Raw genomic sequence first — 13,070 nt, forward strand, 5'->3', positions numbered from 1 at the left:
CAGCATGTGATTCTAAGGCAGATGCAAAAGTTAGAGCGAGTGAATGACCCTCAAAGTCTTTTGAACCAGACTCGCAAATGAAAGAAGGTCTTTATATTTTACAACTGCTAGACTTTGTACAGACCTTTCTCAGGAAACAGTGCCACTTGTGCCTACCGTTCAAAATTTTAGGGTCAGTAAGATTTTTATTTCTTAAAATATTAATGCTCTTATTCAAAAAAAGGATGCATTACATTAAGCAAATGTGACATTTTCCTTTTGCACTACACTATGTCAAAGCTATGAAATAATGTGACTACATTCAGTATACTGTAAGTTATATATTAAATATCAGCAAATATCACAGTTTCCTGTAAATGAGCCTTAGTTACGCTCGTGTAACCACTAATGTAGGCTCCATGTGGAAAATAACTGAGACTTATCTCGGAGATACATTAAAAAATAATGTGAATGCTGCGGTGCACCTCTCTTAGTTACCTTTTCCCTTGACCTAAGTGTAATCCTGAACACTATCTCTTTGTTGCACAGTGTCTTTAAACTTTAAACATTCAGGTCAAGAGTCAAATTACATGATTTGTTGTGCTGCTAGCTGTCTTTTGGGTGTGTACACACCAACTGCACGTCTTGTCAAGGGTTTAGTCTTTTTACATTAGGATGTGTTGCTGCTCTCCACTGAACTTTTCATCTTTAGCTTGTTGCGTTTTTGTTTTCGTACATGCCTTCACCACTGTCTGCTTTTCCACTGAGACGCGCGCACACACATACATGCATTCTTTTCTCTCGCATCCCTGCAATGTTAAAAAGCGTGTCGTCATTGTCACCATAGCAACTGTGTCTTGTGCGACGCTTGAACGCACAGCTGTCTCTGCCAGGATAAGCAGCGGCGTGTGTATGTGTTTACTTTGTATACCGCTTTTTTTGGGTTTGTGTTTGATTCTTTGTGTCAGTATCGTATGTGAAATGTATGAATAAGTTTGTGTGGTCGGGTGTGTCTAAGAGTGACAATTGAGTGATGCAAAACCTCGTGTTTGTGATAGATAAGTGTCTGATTTCTCATCATTTGATGTTCCTGAATGACACACAAATGAGAGATGAGATATATTGGGCAGAACTATTAGTATTGCTCATACTTGGGTTAGGGACCTAATTGTTAAAGGGAAGATGACGATTCTGTCATCGTTTACTCACCCTCAAGTCATTCCAGTCTTCCAGTGTTCAGTGGAACACAAAAGAAGATATACCTGAAGGATGCTGGCAACCAAACCAGTATATGGTTTGTATGATCAAAAAAATATATATATAATGAAAGTCAAAATTGTTTGGTTACCAAAATTCTTCAAAATGTATTAATTTTTGGGTGAACTATCCCTTTAAGTATTGCATTTCACTGTGTAAGTCATCCTGCACTGGTTTAGCTACAGACATGAATGATAATTCAAATAATGCAGCTTGCTGAAGAGAAGTGTGCTGTTACTTTTCAAAGCAATCAGACTTAGGATTTCGACCTTGTGCACATTAAAATAGACAAAAACATCTCATAGCCTCACACTGAAGGAGGAACCAAAGTCAAAAGTAGTGATCTGAACATCATAGAAACTTGTGGGTCATTAAACAGCCACCTTACAACCACCAGAACTCGCTAGAAACTGCATTGCAACAAAAAACACTCAGAACACCTTAGCAATGACCTGGAAACCACCTACAACATCTTGGCATCATGGAAATTACTTTTGCACAGGCAATATAAAAAAATGCTGAAATCTAATGTTTTTTTCTAATTGCCTACAATGAAATGCAACATAATTAAAACATAAAAATTGGAGCATTAAATATTCCCACATGCTGTCTGCTGGATTGTCGTCTGAGGAGTATGTGTGTGTGTGTTTCTGTGTATTCTAAGAGAGCACTCCTGTAGGATCCCAAAGCTGCCTGACTGTAGCTATTAATAACTATGTCAGGGGCTGGGCAGGTTTATATATAGACTTGGCGACTAGATTTTCCCTCTCATTGCAGACAAATGAATAATGAACGAAAAAAATAGGGCTCTGCCAAGGACCAGTCACTCAGGTCATCTAGCTGTGTGTATGTATGTGTGTGTGTGTGCACACACGAGGACACAGCTGTTGCCTATGTATCTCAAGGGCTTCACAGATACAGCCGAACCTTGTCTTCCAGCTCAGGTCAGAGCTGTTCCAAGAGACAAACAGAAAACAAGGACAAATTTTCAAGGGCAGTAACTTAAAACGGAACGATACATAAAGCATTTAGAAATTACTCGTTTTGCATTGATATTCATGAGAATGTGTGCATGTGTTTGTCATGCCAACGTTTGGTGGAAAATGTAGAAGACATGGTCTCTTCTGGTAACCATGGTGACAGTGTCACTTTCAGAGGGACGTGAAGGCATGTTCGGCAACACTATCAGAAGCTCATCTCTCCCCGCTCCCCTTACGTCAATCCACAACAACGGCAAGTCTGGGTCTGTCTGGATTCTCACTCTGTTGCATTTTTTAAATGATCGCTCACATTCACATAAATGATAATGAAGGAATGTAGCTAACTAGAAGCAAAGCCACGATGCTAGGTCATTGTAGGTGGTTGCAAAATCATTGCTATCTATATATAATCAACAGCCTTAAGTGGATAGTTTTATATTTCACCATTTTTAAATTAGATTGTAATTTGCAATGCTTCATGGGATTGTAATTGCTTCTTTTGTCTTTTTGTCAGATATTTAAGTCATTTTTACCTGATTTATCATCTGACTGATGAAAGCAGAAGTCTGATGGCCTGTAATATTAATATGATACCATTAAGTATGATTTGTGGTACCATTCATGTCCTTATATTGAGTTGCACACAAGTACTTAAGGTTAGGGGGTTGTTCACAGATAGTGATAATTGCCATACACTCAAAATCAACCATTGACGTCAATGGGATTGTGACGAGTGGGGGCGGGGCCGAGAGCCGTGGGAACGGAGCGAGGCCGGTGGAGTAATTGATAATGAGCGACACCTGCACCACTCACCGGTCTCGAGTCTCACGGAGGAGCTCCGGAAGGATAAAAGGGAGGAGTGACGACAGTGTCGGACGAGAGAGGACCAGGCCTGGATTTTATTTTGAAACAGGAACAGACTGTAAGTGTGTGATAAACAGAGAAAGGTGTACGTGTGTGTTACACATTTTGTTACATTACTGAAATCTGTTATATACTTTAAAAAGTCTCCATTTGGTCTCATAATTGGAGAAATAAAGGAGATTAGAATTGTCAATTTATCATGCAATTAATTATTTTAAAAAATGCAATATAATAATGCACACATTTAATGATTCCCCAAACTTTATGGATATAGAAATAAACAATATTCTGATTCTTAAGTCCTTTTTTGTAAAGTATATTTAATGCTTGACTCATCTGACACCAAATATTAATATATCCAATATTATTTATGATTCATAGATTTTCCTAATTGGTTTATAATATGAATTCTTTAGCATCTACTGTTCAAGAAAACCCATTTCTTTTTCTATTGCACAGGAATTCCATTTGAATGAGCAGCAGGCTAATAAATCACAGGAATGGCAAATAGAAAGGGAGTGGGGTTTCAACAGTATCATTTTATTCTGTCCCTGCCACTTGGCTTGTCATGTTTATAGTGACAGGTAGCTCTCACCGTACATTATAGTCAGTGCAATCAATAGAAAAACGACCGTAAAACACACTACACAAGGCCTACTGAAGCACGGAGGGCATCTTTAGTGCAGACCCTTCTCTTGGTGTCAGAGATTGGATTGCTGCTGGAATGGATTTGACAGGGAAGCAAAGGCCAGGGGTACAAAGAAAATGGCACTCAAGGATGGGAAAGGTTTATCAAAACCAGCATGTGATTCTAAGGCAGATGCAAAAGTTAGAGCGAGTGAATGACCCTCAAAGTCTTTTGAACCAGACTCGCAAATGAAAGAAGGTCTTTATATTTTACAACTGCTAGACTTTGTACAGACCTTTCTCAGGAAACAGTGCCACTTGTGCCTACCGTTCAAAATTTTAGGGTCAGTAAGATTTTTATTTCTTAAAATATTAATGCTCTTATTCAAAAAAAGGATGCATTACATTAAGCAAATGTGACATTTTCCTTTTGCACTACACTATGTCAAAGCTATGAAATAATGTGACTACATTCAGTATACTGTAAGTTATATATTAAATATCAGCAAATATCACAGTTTCCTGTAAATGAGCCTTAGTTACGCTCGTGTAACCACTAATGTAGGCTCCATGTGGAAAATAACTGAGACTTATCTCGGAGATACATTAAAAAATAATGTGAATGCTGCGGTGCACCTCTCTTAGTTACCTTTTCCCTTGACCTAAGTGTAATCCTGAACACTATCTCTTTGTTGCACAGTGTCTTTAAACTTTAAACATTCAGGTCAAGAGTCAAATTACATGATTTGTTGTGCTGCTAGCTGTCTTTTGGGTGTGTACACACCAACTGCACGTCTTGTCAAGGGTTTAGTCTTTTTACATTAGGATGTGTTGCTGCTCTCCACTGAACTTTTCATCTTTAGCTTGTTGCGTTTTTGTTTTCGTACATGCCTTCACCACTGTCTGCTTTTCCACTGAGACGCGCGCACACACATACATATTCTTTTCTCTCTCGCATCCCTGCAATGTTAAAAAGCGTGTCGTCATTGTCACCATAGCAACTGTGTCTTGTGCGACGCTTGAACGCACAGCTGTCTCTGCCAGGATAAGCAGCGGCGTGTGTATGTGTTTACTTTGTATACCGCTTTTTTTGGGTTTGTGTTTGATTCTTTGTGTCAGTATCGTATGTGAAATGTATGAATAAGTTTGTGTGGTCGGGTGTGTCTAAGAGTGACAATTGAGTGATGCAAAACCTCGTGTTTGTGATAGATAAGTGTCTGATTTCTCATCATTTGATGTTCCTGAATGACACACAAATGAGAGATGAGATATATTGGGCAGAACTATTAGTATTGCTCATACTTGGGTTAGGGACCTAATTGTTAAAGGGAAGATGACGATTCTGTCATCGTTTACTCACCCTCAAGTCATTCCAGTCTTCCAGTGTTCAGTGGAACACAAAAGAAGATATACCTGAAGGATGCTGGCAACCAAACCAGTATATGGTTTGTATGATCAAAAAAATATATATATAATGAAAGTCAAAATTGTTTGGTTACCAAAATTCTTCAAAATGTATTAATTTTTGGGTGAACTATCCCTTTAAGTATTGCATTTCACTGTGTAAGTCATCCTGCACTGGTTTAGCTACAGACATGAATGATAATTCAAATAATGCAGCTTGCTGAAGAGAAGTGTGCTGTTACTTTTCAAAGCAATCAGACTTAGGATTTCGACCTTGTGCACATTAAAATAGACAAAAACATCTCATAGCCTCACACTGAAGGAGGAACCAAAGTCAAAAGTAGTGATCTGAACATCATAGAAACTTGTGGGTCATTAAACAGCCACCTTACAACCACCAGAACTCGCTAGAAACTGCATTGCAACAAAAAACACTCAGAACACCTTAGCAATGACCTGGAAACCACCTACAACATCTTGGCATCATGGAAATTACTTTTGCACAGGCAATATAAAAAAATGCTGAAATCTAATGTTTTTTTCTAATTGCCTACAATGAAATGCAACATAATTAAAACATAAAAATTGGAGCATTAAATATTCCCACATGCTGTCTGCTGGATTGTCGTCTGAGGAGTATGTGTGTGTGTGTTTCTGTGTATTCTAAGAGAGCACTCCTGTAGGATCCCAAAGCTGCCTGACTGTAGCTATTAATAACTATGTCAGGGGCTGGGCAGGTTTATATATAGACTTGGCGACTAGATTTTCCCTCTCATTGCAGACAAATGAATAATGAACGAAAAAAATAGGGCTCTGCCAAGGACCAGTCGTTCAGGTCATCTAGCTCTGTGTCTGTATGCACACGCGAGGACACAGCTGTTGCTGATGTATCTCAAGGGCTTCACAGATACAGCCGAACCTTGTCTTCCAGCTCAGGTCAGAGCTGTTCCAAGAGACAAACAGAAAACAAGGACAAATTTTCAAGGGCAGTAACTTAAAACGGAACGATACATAAAGCATTTAGAAATTACTCGTTTTGCATTGATATTCATGAGAATGTGTGCGTGTGTTTGAGTGCTTTGTCATGCCATCGTTTGGTGGAAAATGTAGAAGACATGGTCTCTTCTGGTAACCATGGTGACAGTGTCACTTTCAGAGGGACATGAAGGCATGTTCGGCAACACTATCAGAAGCTCATCTCTCCCCGCTCCCCTTAAGTCAACCCACAACAATGGCAAGTCTGTGTGTGTCTGGATTCTCACATTGTTGCATTTTTTAAATGATTGTTCACATTCACATAAATGATAATGAAGGAATGGAACTAAATAGAAGCAAAACTCCTAGCCATGATGCTAGGTCATTGTAGGTGGTTGCAAAATCATTGCTATCTATATATAATCAACAGCCTTAAGTGGATAGTTTTATATTTCACCATTTTTAAATTAGATTGTAATTTGCAATGCTTCATGGGATTGTAATTGCTTCTTTTGTCTTTTTGTCAGATATTTAAGTCATTTTTACCTGATTTATCATCTGACTGATGAAAGCAGAAGTCTGATGGCCTGTAATATTAATATGATACCATTAAGTATGATTTGTGGTACCATTCATGTCCTTATATTGAGTTGCACACAAGTACTTAAGGTTAGGGGGTTGTTCACAGATAGTGATAATTGCCATACACTCAAAATCAACCATTGACGTCAATGGGATTGTGACGAGTGGGGGCGGGGCCGAGAGCCGTGGGAACGGAGCGAGGCCGGTGGAGTAATTGATAATGAGCGACACCTGCACCACTCACCGGTCTCGAGTCTCACGGAGGAGCTCCGGAAGGATAAAAGGGAGGAGTGACGACAGTGTCGGACGAGAGAGGACCAGGCCTGGATTTTATTTCGTGTTTTGTGTGCGGCAGTCGTCCGCGAGGGGCTGCCGCTTTACTTTCGTTTTGTGTTTGTTTTATTATTAAAGTTTGGTTTAAATGTTCGACGGTTCCCGCCTCCTTCTTCCCGATCTACAAACTACGTTACAGGGATATATTGTTATTGGAGCCATGGCCTAACATTTATCGCACATGCTCTGGCACATTGAGTAGTACAAGTTCAAATCTGGCTTGTGACATTTTCCAGTTCCGTTCCACATCATTTCCCATTCTAGTTCCAGTACTATACTAAAGGCCAAAAAAGAAAAAGAGAAACAGCACAGGTTGTTAAATCTGATTTGTACAGGACTGGCAGCTGTCATTTCCTTTCTTCAGACCGCTGTATGTTTGTTTGAGGCAACCAGTCTAGCATGGTGTTGATGCTGATGATAAGAGGGACAGAGACTTCTACACTTTTCAAGCAAACCTCTTCATGCGACTGCCTCCTACTAAGCTTGAAGAAGGTTGCCATGACAATGCTGCAGCAGCGGTTGAATGTCAGCGGTCAAGGTCAAAGAAGTTTTAATGTAAGAGTCACAGAAACGTCTGCACAATGAGTGCGTTATGCAGGCGTATATTTACAAATGGTGATAAATAATATATAGTGAGAAATTGGTATATGGTCTAGAAAAAACAAGTGTAGAATTTTCATCATTAATGGCTCTCAATTGTCAAGTAGGTAACCTTTAAGTAAAGAGGAACTAAATATTTTTTTGTACCTAGAGTACGTGGGTGTACAGAAATTCTCATCTAAAAAAAAATATATATATATATATACAGGTGCATCTCAATGAAATTAGAATGTCGTGGAAAAGTTATTTTAGTAATTCAACTCAAATTGTGAAACTCGTGTATTAAATAAATTCAATGCACACAGACTTCTGGCTTTTGACTGCAAAAATATGACAATGACGAGATCTTGTCTGAAACCTAAAGGAAACGTATGAGATAACTAGGGTCTTTCACAGGATTTAATATTATTGCTCTGTGGGAGAAAAACTGAGATAAAGACATTCCATTTGTCATTTCTCTTAAGGGAATTTTCATGTTGTTCTACTCTAATTGTTTGTCTTTTATAGAGACCAGAACTACAATGCTAACCACTTTGGACCAATAAAAAACTTTATAGCAACAGAATGTATACTAATGACATCACAAAAATCCAGCCAATATTATCACCTTTTATCAGAGTGAGGTTAAAACAGAAGGGGGATGGGAGCTCCAGTGTGACTTAGAGATTGTGGTTGCTGATACCGGTGTGTAAATAATGCTGTTGAAGCTCTGGCAAGCTTATAAATAAAAGGCTAATTTTTGCTGTTTATAGGTTATGGGCTGTTTTTAATCTTCTTACCGTTTTCAACTTACCCTCATGACTCACGTGACTGCAGGGTATCATCTCTTCTTAGACACATTAATACACACAGAAAAACACCTACAAATGCAATGAGTCACAAATGATTTTCCATACTATTCATATGAAGGCGAGTTATTTGATAATGCTGACAAAAAGAGAATAGCAGGCTTAAATAAGAAGATAGAGGAAAAAGTTAGAGATTCATAATTCTGTTATGTCTTAGCTTCACAACAACAGTGTGGCTGTAGGTGACCAATTTCTCCATCACAAATAGTGTGTATATGAGACAACATTTATGCAACATTTAAGCATACCTCATTGTAATACCCAAAACTGATTCACAACTTAGGAATCCTGAATCATGTTGCCACCACCATGCTTTGCTTTAAGTCCAAAAAAGTCACATGCAATCTTTCAATATAAAGTTTTAGTCACATTTCCTATAGTGAACTAAGTTACTCCAGGCTTTTACCAGAAGTGGCCTCCTTCTTTCCACTCCCTCAAAGAGTCTATGAAGAGATTTTTGAGAGTTTCTTTGTCCAGTTGTCTTTGTCCAGCAACTCGGTCACTGTTCGGGTCTTGTTCATTTCCCTGTCAATTGTCCTTCTTATTGAGTTATTTGGTAAGAAAGCCTCTTAGTTGGCTTGGTAGTGTTAGGATTTGCCATTTTGTTGTAATGGACTTTATGTTGTTCTGTGGGAGGTTTAGAGCTTTTACGTATTTTTTTCTAACTTTGTAGCTTTAGTTTTTTTTTCTTTCAGGAAAGTTCCACAGGGAGCTATTCTGTGTTTAGACAGCAAGACAGATCTGATGTTTTAGTTGAGAGACCTTACTCAAGTGTTCTTTGTTGTCTTGATCTCTAAAGATAATTAAATACAATTAACAGCTAAACAACTAAATTGGGTATTTATTAGCAAGTGATTTTATTTCTAGGAGTTTTAGTGTCGTTTTCTGTCACAATAATTAGACTTTGTGGATTTTTAAGAAGCATTTGTCTTACAAACTTCTTGTTTTGCTGGTTATTATTGCATGTTCCACAACATTTTGTATTTCTCAACAACACTCAGCCCTCTCAGCATTACTCATTCATTTACTACTTTATACTGCTTTCTTGACCTAACAACACAGGTAAAGCCATTATTATCCAATGTCTTGACATTCACTACTCAGCAGTGAGTATAAAGATTTAGATTTTATGTAGATGATTTGGCTGACAATGTAGTGGACATGGCTGTAGTTGTATTTGGACAGAGCTGTCTAAGCAGGTTTTCTGGTGTAAAGTCATGTTTCTACAAGGTTTTTAGCAAATTACAACAGTGGTATAATCTCCTTCTCACAGTCACAAATAAAAAAGTATTGTCAGTCACTATGATTTACCTAGACCTGACTCATAACAAGTGTTCTTTGTTGTCTTGATCTCTAAAGATATTCAAATACCCAATTTAGTTGTTTAGCTGTTAGTTGTATTTATTAGCAAGTGATTTTGTTACTAGGAGTTTTAGTGTAGTTTTCTGTCACAATAATTAGACTGTTGGGGATTTTTAAGAGGCATTTGTCTTACCAACTTCTTGTTTTACTGGTTATTGCATGACATGTTCCACAACATTTCTGTATTTCTCAATAACCCTCAAAGTGTTCTTTGTTGTCTTGATCTCTAAAGATATTCAAATACCCAATTTAGTTGTTTAGCTGTTAGTTGTATTTATTAGCAAGTGATTTTATTACTAGGAGTTTTAGTGTAGTTTTCTGTCACAATAATTAGACTTTGTTGGGGATTTTTAAGAGGCATTTGTCTTACCAACTTCTTGTTTTACTGGTTATTGCATGACATGTTCCACAACATTTCTGTATTTCTCAACAACCCTCAGCCCTCTCAGCATTACTCATTCATTTACTACTTTATACTGCTTTTTTGACCTAACAACACAGGTAAAGCCATTATTATGCAATGTCTTGACATTCACTACTCAGCAGTGAGTGTAAAGATTTAGATTTTATGTAGATGATTTGGCTGACAATGTAGTTGACAGGGCTGTCTAACCAGGTTTTCTGGTGTAAATCATGTTTCTACAAGGTTTTTAGCAAATTACAACAGTGGTATAATCTCCTGCTCACAGTCACAAATAAAAATGGATTGTCAGTCGCTATGATTTACCTAGACCTGACTCATCACTTTTTTCAAGCTCATTCTCTGTTGGCCTCAATTTAATTAATCCTGACTATGCACCTATAGTGAAAATTAAAGAAGAAACTCCTTAGTGGAAACTTTATATACAGTGCCACCGTGCATTTCATCAGACTTTTAGTGCAGCTGTCTTGGTTTAAGCACCAGTGTTGGATTTCTCTTATGGTTAGTAGATGAAAATTTCACAAAGTATGAATGATCTGTCAAGCCATCACTACAATGGCGTATTCAGTGTTCTTATGTACGGGGTCATGAGATACAAATGTTTTTTTACTATGAAGGTTTTTCTTGTTTTCTAATGGTGGATTTCTTGTTTGCTTTTTTGTTTTGCAGATCTTGGCCATCATTTCTATTCTATTCATCGTGCTCTCCACTATCGCTTTGTCTCTTAACACCCTCCCGGAGCTGCAAGACACAGACGAGTTTGGTCAGACAACTGATAATCCCCAGCTGGCCCATGTGGAGGCGGTGTGCATCGCTTGGTTCACCATGGAATATCTTCTTCGCTTCCTTTCCTCACCAAACAAATGGAAATTCTTTAAAGGTCCCCTCAATGTCATCGACCTGCTGGCCATCTTACCGTATTATGTCACCATATTCTTGACAGAGTCCAACAAGAGTGTGCTGCAATTTCAGAATGTACGGCGTGTGGTGCAAATCTTTCGAATCATGCGGATTTTGCGCATCCTCAAGTTGGCACGTCACTCCACTGGGTTGCAGTCTCTGGGCTTCACGCTACGACGGAGTTACAATGAGCTGGGCCTGCTTATCCTCTTCTTAGCAATGGGGATCATGATCTTTTCGAGTCTAGTTTTCTTTGCAGAGAAGGACGAGGATGACACCAAGTTCAAGAGCATCCCTGCCTCCTTCTGGTGGGCCACTATTACCATGACCACTGTAGGATATGGGGACATTTACCCCAAGACGCTTCTGGGTAAGATCATTGGTGGTCTCTGCTGCATAGCAGGAGTGTTAGTTATTGCCCTACCCATTCCCATCATCGTCAACAACTTCTCTGAATTCTACAAGGAGCAGAAACGCCAAGAGAAGGCCATAAAGAGACGTGAGGCTCTAGAGCGAGCCAAACGCAATGGCAGCATAGTGTCCATGAATGTAAGAGAGGCGTTTTCCCGTGGTGCAGAGCTTCTAGATGTGGGGGTCATGGACAAGGGTGAGAGAACCCAGGACAACCATCTCTCACCCAGTCGATGGAAATGGTCATCCAAGCGGGCAGCTTCAGAAACCAGTTCTAATCGTTCCTTCAACCCAGACCAAGGTTCTCCTAGCAAGGCGAGAGCTTCTAGTCCACAAAGGCTTAATGCACAGAAACTAGAAGAGATGTACGACCAGATGGCAAAGACTCAGTCACAGCCCAACCTGAACAGCAAAGACAGAAATTCATCCAGAGCAGGCCATAGAAGGGATGAAATTGAGCTGGGAGCCTTGCCAGGTCAAGGAGTTGACCCACTGATTGGGGGTCGTGAAGGGGTGGTAGACATGAAAAGTTTGTCAAGTATTGACAGTTATATCAGCTGTGCAACAGACTTCCAAGAGAACCCACGATTCCCCTACAGTCCGGCAGGAGGTCTATCCCTCCCAGAAAGCTCTCGGTTCTCCCACAGCCCAGTTTCTGGCCTCTCTGGTCGGGTCAGTGCTAATCCAAGCCTGCAGACCACCTTGGAGCATGAGACTATGCTCACGCTACTATGTTCTGGTGCTAAACCTCTCAACAGCGAGAGTTCACGGCAACAAGGACTTCTTGGAAACTCTCAGAAAATGCATTCGGTTAGGGTGAATCATCGCAATTGTGGGGAGGCCAGCCCATCAGGTGGTCTTCTGTCTGACAGCTCTATTCTATCTGACCACTCCATCCTAAGCCCCGAGGTGTCAGTCTACACAACAGCCAGCAGCAGGACTCCACCTAAGACACCAGAGAGGAAGGCACTCACCCCTGCAGTCTTCACTTTTCACGACTCATCTATCAGCAAGTACATCGATGCTGACACAGATGATGAGGAGCTCTTGCGCGAAGGTGGCCCATCGGAGCGTCTACTGGGTGGCCTGAGCTCTAAGCCTCGGCTCAGTGGTTACCAGGGGGCAACCAACCACTTGGAAGCTGCCCAAAGGCTGCTAGGTCAGAACTGCCTATTCCCACTGGGAAGTAGCCCAAGTGTTGGCCATGAGAACCATGTGGCTTTAGAGAACTCACGAAGGCCTAAAGGGGACAGGGGACATTCCAACACTTTTGATAAGGGCCTCTGAGGCCTCAGGGTCGTGAGTTGGACTCCAGAGGAAAGAAGGCCAAGTTCAGTCAAGGACTTTGAAGAAAGCAAAGACTAATGTACAATGAAGAATCATTTTATAGGCTCCTAACCAGGGGGCCTACCCTGGTGACTTTATATGGGAAGGTTCACTGGAAAACAGTAGTCATATTACATCTTTAAGGAACAGGATCTTGAGGATGTACCACTGCCTACACCTCTTGCCCTTTTTCCTCTTCTG

General features: G+C 39.9%; 1 protein-coding gene across 1 annotated transcript; it reads left to right on the plus strand.

The window, feature by feature from the left end:
* The first annotated feature begins 2,369 nt into the window (after positions 1–2,369).
* On the plus strand, positions 2,370–12,830 carry LOC107708069 (potassium voltage-gated channel subfamily B member 1-like). The gene is made up of 3 exons (XM_016512214.1): positions 2,370–2,479; positions 5,981–6,047; positions 10,902–12,830. Exons 1-3 carry the CDS (start codon positions 2,370–2,372, stop codon positions 12,828–12,830), a joined length of 2,106 nt encoding a protein of 701 aa, XP_016367700.1.
* Positions 12,831–13,070: the final 240 nt, after the last annotated feature.

The sequence above is a fragment of the Sinocyclocheilus rhinocerous genome, unplaced genomic scaffold (genome assembly GCF_001515625.1).
Source record: "Sinocyclocheilus rhinocerous isolate Xijiao unplaced genomic scaffold, SAMN03320098_v1.1 scaffold113, whole genome shotgun sequence".
Taxonomy (NCBI): Eukaryota; Metazoa; Chordata; class Actinopteri; order Cypriniformes; family Cyprinidae; genus Sinocyclocheilus; species Sinocyclocheilus rhinocerous.